At 46.7% G+C, this 13,640-nt stretch overlaps 1 protein-coding gene across 2 annotated transcripts in view; it reads left to right on the forward strand.

The window, feature by feature from the left end:
* ldb3a (LIM domain binding 3a) overlaps positions 1 to 13,640 on the forward strand; it is a 58,777-nt gene that overhangs the window by 36,679 nt on the left and 8,458 nt on the right. The window contains exons 6-7 of one of the 2 annotated variants that reach the window (XM_072390429.1): positions 281 to 444; positions 1,356 to 1,407. The exons of the other annotated variant lie outside the window; for it this stretch is intronic. Coding sequence (XP_072246530.1) covers positions 281 to 444; positions 1,356 to 1,407 — 216 coding nt within the window. The remainder of the gene's footprint in view (positions 1 to 280; positions 445 to 1,355; positions 1,408 to 13,640) is intronic. 2 annotated transcript variants of the gene reach the window in all.

Consider the following 13,640-nt stretch of genomic DNA (forward strand, 5'->3'; position numbering starts at 1 on the left):
GGTTCTTCTTCTGGTGTCTGACTCAAACGTTAAAAGGTGTTTCTTCTCTTTTTCCTGTGAATCTCCATCTTTAGTGAGTTCATCTTTCTCTTTTCGTCTTTATTTCATTTAACATTTCTTAAATTTAGCATTTCTTCATGTTCAGTTAGAAGTTTCCTAAAGAACATCATAAAGTGTGAAGTGAAGCAAAGAAAAAATGCTCCCGGCACCGGTCTTTGGGACTGAACCCGGTGCCTGAGCCTCTCTTTCTGTTGATGTGGTTTCGGGGTTTCGGTTGCAGTCCTCCCCCAGGTGCAGCTCAGCTGGTGGACAGCGCCTCTCCGGTCTATCAGGCGGTCCAGAGCGCAGAGAAGGACCAGGAGCTGACCGAATGGGGCCGCCGGAGCACCAGCATGCTGTCCAAGTCCTTCAGGGTCCTGGCCCACATGACCCACACCGAGTCATGTAAGCCCCCCCCCTCTGTTTGTTGTTTCAGCATTTTATAAGGAACAAGTGAAGCTGATTGGACTCAGACTCCTGATAATTCTTATGTTACTCTAATGGTTGATAAAACAGGGTTAAGTCAGTTAATAAAGCAACTTTCAGGTGAAAATAACAAAGATAAATTAAAAGGACTTTAATCCTGAAGTTAACTGGTAACCAGTGAGGAGTTTGTTCTGCTGCTGGTTTCAGTTCAGAGCTTTGCTGTTTTATACCGTCTGAAGACCATCAGGCTTTTTATTAAAGACGAGTAAAAAGCTCCTCATCGTAATCTGAGTGAGAAGAAGTAAAACTATTAAAAATCTTCTCTGATTCTGACTTTCAGACCAACTTCTTAATCGTGGAAAATCCATTAAGTGTAAGAATGAAGCTGCAGTTTGAATCAAAGGCCCCAAACGCTGAAATATCCTGAGTGTAGTTATCTGTTCGGCCTTTAAAGGCTCAGAACCGCAGGATAGCGTTAGCATAACTGCAGAATAATGTGGACCCAAAGCAGAACCCTGGGGGACCCCACATGACCAAACTGCATCCTTTAACTGTGAACTGGTTCTCAGGAAACCAAACTGATCGTAAATGCTGTCTTAATGTAGTTCTGTGGTCAGGATGGATCCAAACTGGACTGTTTGAGGTGTTGGTTGAACAACAGCTAAAAATAAGTAAAAAATGGGGTCAGAACCATCTGAAAAAGACAGATTAACAATCTCTACATTTTAAATCTGAGCAGTTTGAGCTTCAAGCTTCTTCAGCCTAATTCTCTTAGTTTGAAACTCCACAGGCAGGAATCTGAGTGTTTTAAAGGGATAAATTCCTCTGTCCTCTCAGTTCTTTACAGAGTTTTAACTGTTTCTCCTCTTTGTTTCCTCTCTGTGTTGCAGCTCTGCAGCAGCAGCAGCAGCAGGAGGAGGAGGAGGTGATGAAGAGGAGCAGGTAGGCAGCAGAGCTCCATTAGACCCCTGCTGACCCCTGGCTCCTCACCTGCACACTTTGCCCCGCCCCCTGCACACGCCCCCGTCTCACCTCAGCTCAGCTGCCCACCTGAAACATGCATCAACAGAAAGAGTCTCCCTGAACCAGGCTCCGCCCACTTTGTGTGTGTCGCTGGTGAAATTTAAACTAGACTTTTATTTTATCCAGTTCAGTTGTTCTTTATCAATCTGTGAAGCAGCATTAATTATTAACCCCTGAAGGTAAATTATATCCCTGCAGGATTCATTATTATTAAAGATATTATTACAGATAACAGAATAAAATATAAACCAGCTGAAGTGCAGCAGAAAGGAAGGTAGAAACCTTCATAGGTCTCCATCAGTGGGTTGGGCTGCTGTTTCTGTTGCTTAGCAACAACTCAGCTGATGATGTCACACTGATGATGATCAGGGGAGGAAATGGTTTAAACTTCCTCCTCCTTTTCCTCCATTTTGTTCCTGCTCTGCATCCCAGACGTCTCCTCTTCGGCTCATCTTAACTTGGGGTCTTATTCAGATAAAATGGGCAGCAGAAGTCCTTCCAGCAGCATCCAAACCAGCACAGAAACATGCTTCATGTCCTCAGCTTTGGCTGAACAGGCAGCCTGCTGCTGTTTAATGGCTCATTAACTCGTTTAATGAAGCGGTTCAACGTCCATGACTCTGACTGCTATTAAGACTTTATTCTACAGTTAGATTAGTAACCTGGTGATGAGCTCGAAATTCACCCCCATAGAGCTCAGTTTGTTCAGTTTGGCCTTTCAGTTGAGAAAAATAAGGAACAGAAACACCAGAGATCAGTTTCATACGATTTAATTTGATTAAACCATCTTTGTCCGAAGGTTTATTCCAAGAAATCTCTTTAAAAAGCAAAATCCTCAATGAAACATGAACCTTTTCGTTCCTTATATCCAGTTATCTGAAATAAACGGCTCGGTTTGCTCAGATGTTCAGACCAAACATTTATTTAATCACGTGTAATGAGTTGTTTCACCAGCAGGGGGTGCTGTAGGCCTGATTAAATCTTTTACTCATGTTTGGACATTTGGTTTTAATCAAAGAAAAGAGCTCCAACATCATGAAGATAAATAAAAGCTAAGAAACTGCAGCTGTTTAAAGTAAATTTACCCACAAATCAAGATATTTGAATTTAAATCCAAACCTTTAAGCAACATCACAGCAATAAAAACTGGAGTTTATATTCGTTCATTTTGATATAAAACGATTTGTTGGATCAGATATAAACTGAATCTTTGTGATCAGCCTCTTTGATTCGACATGAATCACAGATTTTTATCTACTTCTCGCTGTTTTCTGTCTCCTTTAGAGTCTTTTCTTTGGTCTTTTATATTGTCGTATCAAATCCTTCTTTGTTGTGGGATTTTTGTGACATATTTGGTCATTTTTCCTTCATACATGTCATTTAGTTTTTTGTCATGATTCGAGGTAGAAAAGGAAAAAGACCCAAACTCAGGAGTCACAAGAGCTGGAAGTGAAGATATGCAGTAGATGGTGACTGGAACTTTATTCTGGGGAACTGAAAACCAAGGAGAACAGATGCTGGGATGGGTGATTCAGTGAGGATGCAGTGAGGATGCAGTGAGGATGAGTGAGGATGAGTGAGGATGAGTGAGGATGAGTGAGGATGAGTGAGGATGAGTGAGGAGGAGTGAGGAGGAGTGAGGATGCAGTGAGGAGGAGTGAGGATGCAGTGAGGAGGAGTGAGGATGAGTGAGGATGCAGTGAGGATGCAGTGAGGATGCAGTGAGGACGAGTGAGGAGGAGTGAGGAGGAGTGAGGAGGAGTGAGGATGCAGTGAGGATGCAGTGAGGACGAGTGAGGAGGAGTGAGGAGGAGTGAGGAGGAGTGAGGATGCAGTGAGGATGCAGTGAGGACGAGTGAGGATGAGTGAGGAGGAGTGAGGATGCAGTGAGGACGAGTAAGGAGGAGTGAGGAGGAGTGAGGAGGAGTGAGGATGCAGTGAGGAGGAGTGAGGATGAGTGAGGAGGAGTGAGGATGCAGTGAGGATGCAGTGAGGAGGAGTGAGGATGCAGTGAGGAGTGAGGAGGAGTGAGGATGCAGTGAGGACGAGTGAGGATGCAGTGAGGATGAGTGAGGAGGAGTGAGGATGCAGTGAGGATGAGTGAGGATGCAGTGAGGATGCAGTGAGGAGGAGTGAGGATGCAGTGAGGAGGAGTGAGGATGCAGTGAGGATGCAGTGAGGATGCAGTGAGGAGGAGTGAGGATGCAGTGAGGAGGAGTGAGGAGGAGTGAGGATGCAGTGAGGACGAGTGAGGAGGAGTGAGGATGCAGTGAGGACGAGTGAGGAGGAGTGAGGTGGAGTGAGGAGGAGTGAGGATGCAGTGAGGATGCAGTGAGGAGGAGTGAGGATGCAGTGAGGATGCAGTGAGGAGGAGTGAGGAGGAGTGAGGATGCAGTGAGGAGGAGTGAGGAGGAGTGAGGATGCAGTGAGGACGAGTGAGGAGGAGTGAGGTGGAGTGAGGAGGAGTGAGGATGCAGTGAGGATGCAGTGAGGAGGAGTGAGGATGCAGTGAGGAGGAGTGAGGAGGAGTGAGGAGGAGTGAGGATGCAGTGAGGAGGAGTGAGGAGGAGTGAGGAGGAGTGAGGATGCAGTGAGGACGAGTGAGGAGGAGTGAGGAGGAGTGAGGAGGAGTGAGGATGCAGTGAGGAGGAGTGAGGAGGAGTGAGGATGCAGTGAGGACGAGTGAGGATGCAGTGAGGAGGAGTGAGGAGGAGTGAGGATGCAGTGAGGACGAGTGAGGAGGAGTGAGGTGGAGTGAGGAGGAGTGAGGATGCAGTGAGGATGCAGTGAGGAGGAGTGAGGATGCAGTGAGGACGAGTGAGGATGCAGTGAGGAGGAGTGAGGAGGAGTGAGGATGCAGTGAGGACGAGTGAGGAGGAGTGAGGAGGAGTGAGGATGCAGTGAGGACGAGTGAGGAGGAGTGAGGTGGAGTGAGGAGGAGTGAGGATGCAGTGAGGAGGAGTGAGGATGAGTGAGGAGGAGTGAGGAGGAGTGAGGATGCAGTGAGGAGGAGTGAGGACGAGTGAGGAGGAGTGAGGAGGAGTGAGGATGCAGTGAGGAGGAGTGAGGATGAGTGAGGAGGAGTGAGGAGGAGTGAGGAGGAGTGAGGATGCAGTGAGGAGGAGTGAGGATGCAGTGAGGAGGAGTGAGGATGCAGTGAGGAGGAGTGAGGACGAGTGAGGAGGAGTGAGGAGGAGTGAGGATGCAGTGAGGAGGAGTGAGGAGGAGTGAGGAGGAGTGAGGAGGAGTGAGGATGCAGTGAGGATGCAGTGAGGAGGAGTGAGGAGGAGTGAGGATGCAGTGAGGAGGAGTGAGGATGAGTGAGGAGGAGTGAGGAGGAGTGAGGATGCAGTGAGGAGGAGTGAGGACGAGTGAGGAGGAGTGAGGATGCAGTGAGGAGGAGTGAGGAGGAGTGAGGATGCAGTGAGGAGGAGTGAGGACGAGTGAGGAGGAGTGAGGAGGAGTGAGGATGAGTGAGGTGGAGTGAGGAGGAGTGAGGATGCAGTGAGGATGCAGTGAGGAGGAGTGAGGAGGAGTGAGGATGCAGTGAGGAGGAGTGAGGATGAGTGAGGAGGAGTGAGGAGGAGTGAGGATGCAGTGAGGAGGAGTGAGGAGGAGTGAGGAGGAGTGAGGAGGAGTGAGGATGCAGTGAGGAGGAGTGAGGATGAGTGAGGAGGAGTGAGGATGCAGTGAGGAGGAGTGAGGAGGAGTGAGGATGCAGTGAGGAGGAGTGAGGAGGAGTGAGGACGAGTGAGGAGGAGTGAGGAGGAGTGAGGATGCAGTGAGGAGGAGTGAGGATGAGTGAGGTGGAGTGAGGAGGAGTGAGGATGCAGTGAGGATGCAGTGAGGAGGAGTGAGGAGGAGTGAGGATGCAGTGAGGAGGAGTGAGGATGAGTGAGGAGGAGTGAGGAGGAGTGAGGATGCAGTGAGGAGGAGTGAGGACGAGTGAGGAGGAGTGAGGAGGAGTGAGGATGCAGTGAGGAGGAGTGAGGAGGAGTGAGGATGCAGTGAGGAGGAGTGAGGACGAGTGAGGAGGAGTGAGGAGGAGTGAGGATGCAGTGAGGAGGAGTGAGGATGAGTGAGGTGGAGTGAGGAGGAGTGAGGAGGAGTGAGGATGCAGTGAGGAGGAGTGAGGAGGAGTGAGGAGGAGTGAGGATGCAGTGAGGAGGAGTGAGGATGAGTGAGGAGGAGTGAGGATGCAGTGAGGAGGAGTGAGGAGGAGTGAGGAGGAGTGAGGACGAATTTGGATGAGCTCTGAGGGCTTGTTGCTCTCAGTTTGTGTCGTCTGTTTGTTGTCTGAAATCTCATCACAGCCCCCCCCCCCCCTCAGTGCAGGCATCAGAGAGCTGCTGAGTCTGAGAGGACTAGCAAACCTTTTAACCCCTCCTCCCTCCACTCGCCTCAGCACTGATGGATGGAGCTTTATATTCTCTCTGCACTTATTCAATCATCCGTCCATTACGGACCATCGATCCGTGCTGCCTCGCCCTGAGCCCCCAGCTCCCCTCCGCCCCTCGTCAGACTCTGTTCGCCGTCCAATGACTCAACATGAATCAATAGGAGCAGAGGTCGAGCTTTTATCCGCCAATAAAGAGACTGTGTGGTTTTTCCCTTTTGGCTGTAAGTCATCATGAAGGAAGCAGCTCAGATTGATTCTCAGCGACCAGAAACTCACAGCAAAGAATCACAATCAGAGAGAAAAATACGAGTGTTTTAATGTCGATAAAACAGCATTTTATTGATACGACTCATTAGTTCAGATCATTCTGAGTTTCACCAACAGAGACTCAAACTAAAAAGAAAATTCAGTCAATAAAAGAATCAAAATGTTCTTTAATGAGACGAAAAATTAGAGATGAAGGCAGAAGAAATCTAAAAATAAATCGATAATTAGAAACTAAAACAAATGAGTCGATATTTCCTGCTTCATTTAATCTGATAACAAACATCATTTCTACACCTCAGACCTGCAACATCCCATAAAGTCAGTGAACCTTTTCCCACTTTGTTTCCTTCTGCCAACACTTAAAGCCGCTCTGCTCTGAGGAAACCAGGTGATGCAGAGTTCCAGCTGTTATTTTGTCCCATTCTTCCTTAAACAGGTCTTAAGGTGTGCAGCAGGGCGGGGGGGTGGTTGTTTCTCTGCTGGGGACAGGTCAGGACTGCAGGCAGCCAGTCCAGCACCCGTACCTCTTCTTCCTCAGCCAGGCCTTTGGACTGTGGCAGAATGTGGTTTTCCATGGTCTGCTTGAACAATGCTGGGACGTCCCAGGAAAAGATGTGGCCTTGAAGGCAGCATATGTTGCTGTAAAATCTCAGTGAGCTTTTCTGCATTAATGCTGCCGTCACAGAAGTGGAAATGAGCTTTGCCCCCTGATCCAACCCCATACCATCACAGAGCCTGGCTGCAGGGACTGGTTGCTGACAGCAGGCTGGATGCTGCTTTTGCTCTTTGCTCCATTTCTTCCAACAAAGATGTGGAATACTGATGGGTCTGACCACAGCACACGTTTCCACCGTGTGACGGTCCATCCCAGACGCCTCCGAGCCCAGAGAAGTGGACGAGGTTAACATCAGGCTTCTTTTCTGCACAGTAAAGCTTGTGAATGGAACTCTGTATTGTGGTGCTGGACAAAGGTTTCCACAGTAATCCCTTGTCCATGTGCTTCTATCAGCTGCTGATGAATGACGGTTCTTGATGCAGCGTCTGAGGGGTCAGAGGTCACGGGGTCCAGCTTAGGCTTGCTCCCTCGTCCTTTACACTGAAACTCCTCCAGATTCCCTGAATGCTTTAATGATATTCTGCTCTGTAGAGGCAGAAATATGCAGATCCCTTCCAGTCTTTCTCTGAGGAACTTTGTTTTAAACTCAAACTGGAGCTCCTCTGAACATCTCAGACTCTTTTGGACTGAATCGTGGCTCCAGAAATAACTTCAGTATTTATCTTTTCTACCTCATTACTGGCCCTAAACTTCATAACTTTTGGAATGTGTTGCAGGCTTGAAATGTAGAAAACGGTCGTTTATCAACTAATTGAATTACTTTGATAAGATGAAACCTGAAATATGTTGAGTTCATACAGTCTGTAATGATAAAATCAATTGAAAGAAAGAATAACAATATCTAATATAGAAATTACAAGCATACAACAGACGGTAACGGTTACCACGGTAACAGATACTCAGGTCAGACAGCGAACTGAACTGGATGGAGATGCAGTTTATAAAATGTCTGATTTCTTTGGGAAGCTGCAGGAAGCTTAAGATTTCTGTCCCCAAAGACATTATAAATCCAACATTATGAGAAGTACACCAGGTGGAAATGAACCAGAATAAGCAGATTTAGGAACACTTTGTATGATCTGTGGAGATCTGAGGAGATCTTATGACCCTGCTTCAGGTGATGTCATTTTCCAGCAGAGCCTTTGAGCATAAGTGAGGTTTCAGAGAAGCATCCACTCAGCTGCTGCCCTTAAAAGGATTTATTCACTGCACCAAAAGCATCCTGATCAGCCAACATGACGTGGGAGCAGAGGTGTAGAGTAAATCTTAAACACTTAGATGAGAAACGAGCTTATTCTGTGTCCAGCGGGTCAGAACCAAACCTTCCCTCCACTTTCCAGCCCACTGCAGGGCTTTTTGTTAAGATTTGCACTGATTTCAGGTTAATTGTACCTTTAAAACTCTGACTTTATTTGTGCTGTTGCACATGTGAGCTTATCTAAAGCATTTAGGGTTTAGCAGCCTTTTCTGCCTGCTTGTTACCGGGTGCACGTAAAAGCAGGACTCACTGTCACCTGCAGGAAACGTGCACGTTTTTAATCTCTGCTGATCACAATGAGCGACTCTAGGATGGAATTTTCATCCCACTTTGTCTCCTCGGAGCTCCACGGTTATTTAAAATCTAATAAAGACGCATCAGAGTGTCACACTGTGGCGCTGGTGGACATCATTAACATGAACACACTCTATTTTTATCTTTATTTCACTACCTTTCAGCAAAAAAAGCAACTCAGAGTGCTTTGAAAAGCTAAAAGTAGCACGAGCAAGAAAGATGAGTGAGCTGTAAAGAGGTTTTAAAGAAAGAACGCTCAATTAACAGTAAATAGCAGTGAAATATAAGGAAAAACAGCAATAAACAAGACAAAAAAATCTCATTAGAACACAAAAGACCCCAAAATAGTCTCCTGAAGGTACCTGATGGTCAGAGATGAAGCAGCAGAACTTTGGATCAGCTGAAAGAAGTAATAGATGAGATCAATGGGCCAGTTTCTCAGCATCTCTGAGAAAGGATGCTTCTGATTTTGGTAAACGTTACATCAGTGAAAGAAAGTCACTTTAGAGACTCGTTTGATGAGAGGTAGGCGCCATGAAAAGGTCGTCCAGAGCAACTCTATGGTTCCAAAGTGAACATCTGTCAGTTTCTGGACTGAGAACAACAACAACCTCAGTTTTATCTGAGTTCAGAAGCAGATGATTAGAGGACATTTAGGCCTTCATGTCTCCAAGACAAGCTTGTAACTGATTATTATCATCAGGCTGCATGGATAGATAGAGCTGGGTGTCGTCAGCATAACGGCGGACATGTATGCTATGCTAGCTGATGATATTTCCCAAAGGAAGCATGTGTAGAGTGAACAGAAATGGTCCCGATCCAGAACCATGTGGAACACCATAAATGTGGCTAAAATATGACTTAAATCAGTCCTGAACAGTAGCTTTGATTTTATTTTGCTTTTGTTTGCTTTTATAGATCCAGACACCGTCCTGCTGCTTCTAAAGCACCAAACAATTAATTAGATCCTAAATTATTCCGATTCATACAACAAAAAGGTTTCCCAGCTAAGGAAACCAACAGATTTATCGTCTCTCTGATCCAATCCCCCGTCCTGAGCTGCACGAAGCGACTGTGGAGAGAAAAAAACTCCCTTTTAACAGGAAGAAACCTCCATCAGAACCAGAACCAGAACCAGAAATGACAGCATTTTGAATTGGTGTACTGATAGCTGCTGAACATACAAACACAGACGAAAAGTCTCAAAAAGTCTTACTTTCAGCAGAAATACTGAAATAGTTTATTTTCTGGGTGACGTCAGTGATGTTGTTGGGTCGCTCAGGAGGAAAAGCTGATGCTCACCTGGAAAATCACAGGCTCACCTGTTCGTCCTCCCTGAACGACGTGAGCTTGGACGAGTGTGAGTCTGTTAGCTTGTGTTAGCAAAGATGCTGTTTGGGTGAACGGGAAGAGAGCGTGATACAGTCCATTCAACCTTTATGTTGCACCAGAATTCAACACATCACATCATGAAATGTGTTGGTAAAGAGGTCAGAAACTTCTGTTGGATCAGCTTTAAGTCTTACAAATGCTAATCTGTTGGTTTCCTTAGCTAGGATATTATTTTTCTGGTTCTGCCAGAGGTTTCTTCCTGGTTCTGGTTCTGCCAGAGGTTTCTTCCTGAGTCTGGTTCTGCCAGAGGTTTCTTCCTGGTTCTGTCAGAGGTTTCTTCCTGGTTCTGGTTCTACCAGAGGTTTCTTCCTGGTTCTGGTTCTGCCAGAGGTTTCTTCCTGGTTCTGGCTCTGCTAGAGGTTTCTTCCTGGTTCTGCCAGAGGTTTCTTCCTGGTTCTTCCAGAGGTTTCTTCCTGGTTCTGGTTCTGCCAGAGGTTTCTTCCTGAGTCTGGTTCTGCCAGAGGTTTCTTCCTGGTTCTGGTTCTGCCAGAGGTTTCTTCCTGGTTCTGGTTCTGCCAGAGGTTTCTTCCTGTTAAAGGGAGTCGTTCCTTTCCACAGTCCCTCAGGCTCAGGACGGGAGATTGGACTGAAGACAAGTTTCGGTCCAATCTGTTGGTTTCCTTAGCTAGGATATTATTTTTGAATTGGCTCCATATGAATTAATTGGATTATGATTACAATGAATTGAATTCCAATTGACTTGAATTGGACTTTATTACTTAAGGGCCTTGAGATGACAATTGTTGTAATCTGCCGCTTTATAAATAAAATTGAATTGTTTATGTATTTAACAGACGCTTTTATCTAGGCAGGCAGGGTAAGGGGGTCTTGCCTAAGGACCCCTACTGGAGGTAATACCTTTCATGCAGGGGATTTGAACCCAGGTCTCCCACACAGAAGGTGGCAATGATACCAGTCCAGAATTGAATTAATTTAGACGATTGTTACTTGAGTGCTGTGGTGGGACAACGTGCCTTTCTGTGACCCAGAAGGGTTTTCACCTGTTTCATCTCTTATGACCTCTGACTTGGTTTGAAATAATATCTGTGAGGCTGATGGGGATCAAAGCTGTTATGTTTCATTATTGTGTCTCACCTCATATGTTTCCAGTGATGCAACATGTAGATTTTATCATATATACTGGTTCTGATGTCTGTAAAGTCACCCCTTTACTGGTCTATGATGCGTTCACATAAGAGAGCACAAAGTTTAGGCTGACGGTCCCTGGATGGAGAAAACGGTGGTGGATCAGGGTCAGACAAACTGTGACCTCGGCTGTTGTTGTCTCCTCACCTGTAGCCTGAAGCGACAGTCCGCCGCTGGTTACAACCTCCAGCATGTAGCTGCTGATTGGGCTTTAAGGAGGGTTTAAATGAGCCGTACAGCTGAATATCATCAGCAAAAAGATGAACTGAACTGCTGACCTGAAGGGTCCTGGAACGGAGCCCTGAGGGACTCCACCTGACAGCCCTGTAGACTCTGGTTTGTAAGCACTGAAGCTCCTGCCAGGAACAGATTTAAGGTTAATCTCTTCGTTCATGTGTCATATGGCAGAACACATGATTCCTTTAACAAAAAGGTTGTCATATTCTGGCTGGAAACTCCCTTTCTTTCTTTAATTTAAATGTCCTTCAGTGGTGCTTTGGATGTAGGAAGACGCTATGTGTTGCTCACAGGTTTAATAGTGTTTCTCAGCCTCTCTTTGAACGTTGTTGTTGTCTCCTCACCTGCAGCCTGAAGCGACAGTCTGGTTACAACCTGCAGCGTGTAGCTGCTGATTGGGCTTTAAGGAGGGTTTAAATGAGCCGTACAGCTGAATATCATCAGCAAAAAGATGAACTGAACTGCTGACCTGAAGGGTCCTGGAATGGAGCCCTGAGGGACTCCACCTGACAGCCCTGTAGACTCTGGTTTGTAAGCACTGAAGCTCCTGCCAGGAACAGATTTAAGGTTAATCTCTTCGTTCATGTGTCATATGGCAGAACACATGATTCATTTAACAAAAAGGTTGTCATATTCTGGCTGGAAACTCCCTTTCTGTCTTTAATTTAAATGTCCTTCAGTGGTGCTTTGGATGTAGGAAGACGCTATGTGTTGCTCACAGGTTTAATAGTGTTTCTCAGCCTCTCTTTGAACGCTGTTGTTGTCTCCTCATCTGCAGCCTGAAGCGACAGTCTGGTTACAACCTGCAGCGTGTAGCTGCTGTCTCCAGGTACAGATGCTGCTTGGGTCCACCTGCTGGCGGCGTTTAGTTTGCTTCCTTCGCCACACGCAGCAGCTCATCTGCTGATTAAACACGAGCTTTTTGCAGCACATGAGTGGATTTGCAGCCTTTAACTGCTGTGTAACATCACATCATCGGCTGAATAAAAGGCCGAATCGCTCCAAACGGCCTCTAAAAACACAAAACTCCAGCTGCTACATCTCTTTAGGATTACCTGGAATATACTCTGATCAGCCATAACATTATGACCACTGACAAGTGAAAAGGAAAAGTATTATCTGGTCATTGTGGCACCAGGCAGTGGGTGGATTTATCGGGTTGGAAGGACAAAAAGAGCGAGTTTACGGTGGTCTGGATTGGGATGGCGGGTCACAGCTTCTCCAGGATCTGCCAACAGGACTTTCCTGTTTGGTATTTTCTTTGAGCTTTATTCTTGTATTCTGTTTATTCTGTCCTCAGAGTTAGATTCTGTTGGGTTTGTCTCTTGTCTTTAACCTCAGACGGTTTCAGTCACACCTGTCTCCTGGTCTCAGACACACCTGTCTCCTGGTCTCAGTGACACCCGTCTCCTGGTCTCAGTCACACCTGTCTCCTGGTCTCAGTCACACCTGTCTCCTGGTCTCGGTCACACCTGTCTCCTGGTCTCAGTCACACCCGTCTCCTGGTTTCAGTCACACCTGTCTCCTGGTTTCAGTCACACCTGTCTCCTGGTCTCAGTCACACCTGTCTCCTGGTCTCGGTCACACCTGTCTCCTGGTCTCAGTCACACCCGTCTCCTGGTTTCAGTCACACCTGTCTCCTGGTTTCAGTCACACCTGTCTCCTGGTCTCAGTCACACCTGTCTCCTGGTTTCAGTCACACCCGTCTCCTGGTTTCAGTCACACCTGTCTCCTGGTCTCGGTCACACCTGTCTCCTGGTTTCAGTCACACCTGTCTCCTGGTTTCAGTCACACCTGTCTCCTGGTCTCAGTCACACCTGTCTCCTGGTTTCAGCCACACCTGTCTCCTGGTCTCGGTCACACCTGTCTCCTGGTCTCAGTCACACCCGTCTCCTGGTTTCAGTCTCACCTGTCTCCTGGTCTCAGTCACACCTGTCTCCTGGTCTCAGTCACACCTGTCTCCTGGTTTCAGTCTCACCTGTCTCCTGGTCTCAGTCACACCTGTCTCCTGGTCTCAGTCACACCTGTCTCCTGGTCTCAGACACACCAGTAGGTTTGTCCTCCGGTCTTTTGTCTTCTCTCCTGCCTCACAGCCTTTTGTTTAGTTTAAATAAAACTTTTGTTCATCTTCTGCCTTTCTTCACCTGCATTTGAGTCCTTACCTCAAGCTCAATTGAACCAGGACACTCATGTCCACCACCTAAAGCATCAGAATTGTACCACAATGGAAGGAGGTGTGGTCTTCTTGTGCATTGCTTACCTGGGGAACACATGGCACAGGATCCTCTTTCAGCAGGATAATGCCCTCTGACACGACAAAAATGCTTCAAGAATGGATCGAAGAACACAAAGAGCTTGAGATGTTGTTAAGGAGAACTTACTCATTCTTGGGCTGGTAGTCATAATGTTATGGCTGTACGATGCAAAAAACAAAAGGATTAACTGGATCTACCAGTTTATTTATATTAAATTAAATCTGTACTGCAACTAATCTCTGTGCAGTGGTTTAACATCTTTGGGTTGCATGAACACAGTTCACATGG

This window comes from Leuresthes tenuis, unplaced genomic scaffold, assembly GCF_036924035.1.
Source record: "Leuresthes tenuis unplaced genomic scaffold, fLeuTen1.0.hap1 SCAF_8, whole genome shotgun sequence".
Classification (NCBI taxonomy): Eukaryota; Metazoa; Chordata; class Actinopteri; order Atheriniformes; family Atherinopsidae; genus Leuresthes; species Leuresthes tenuis.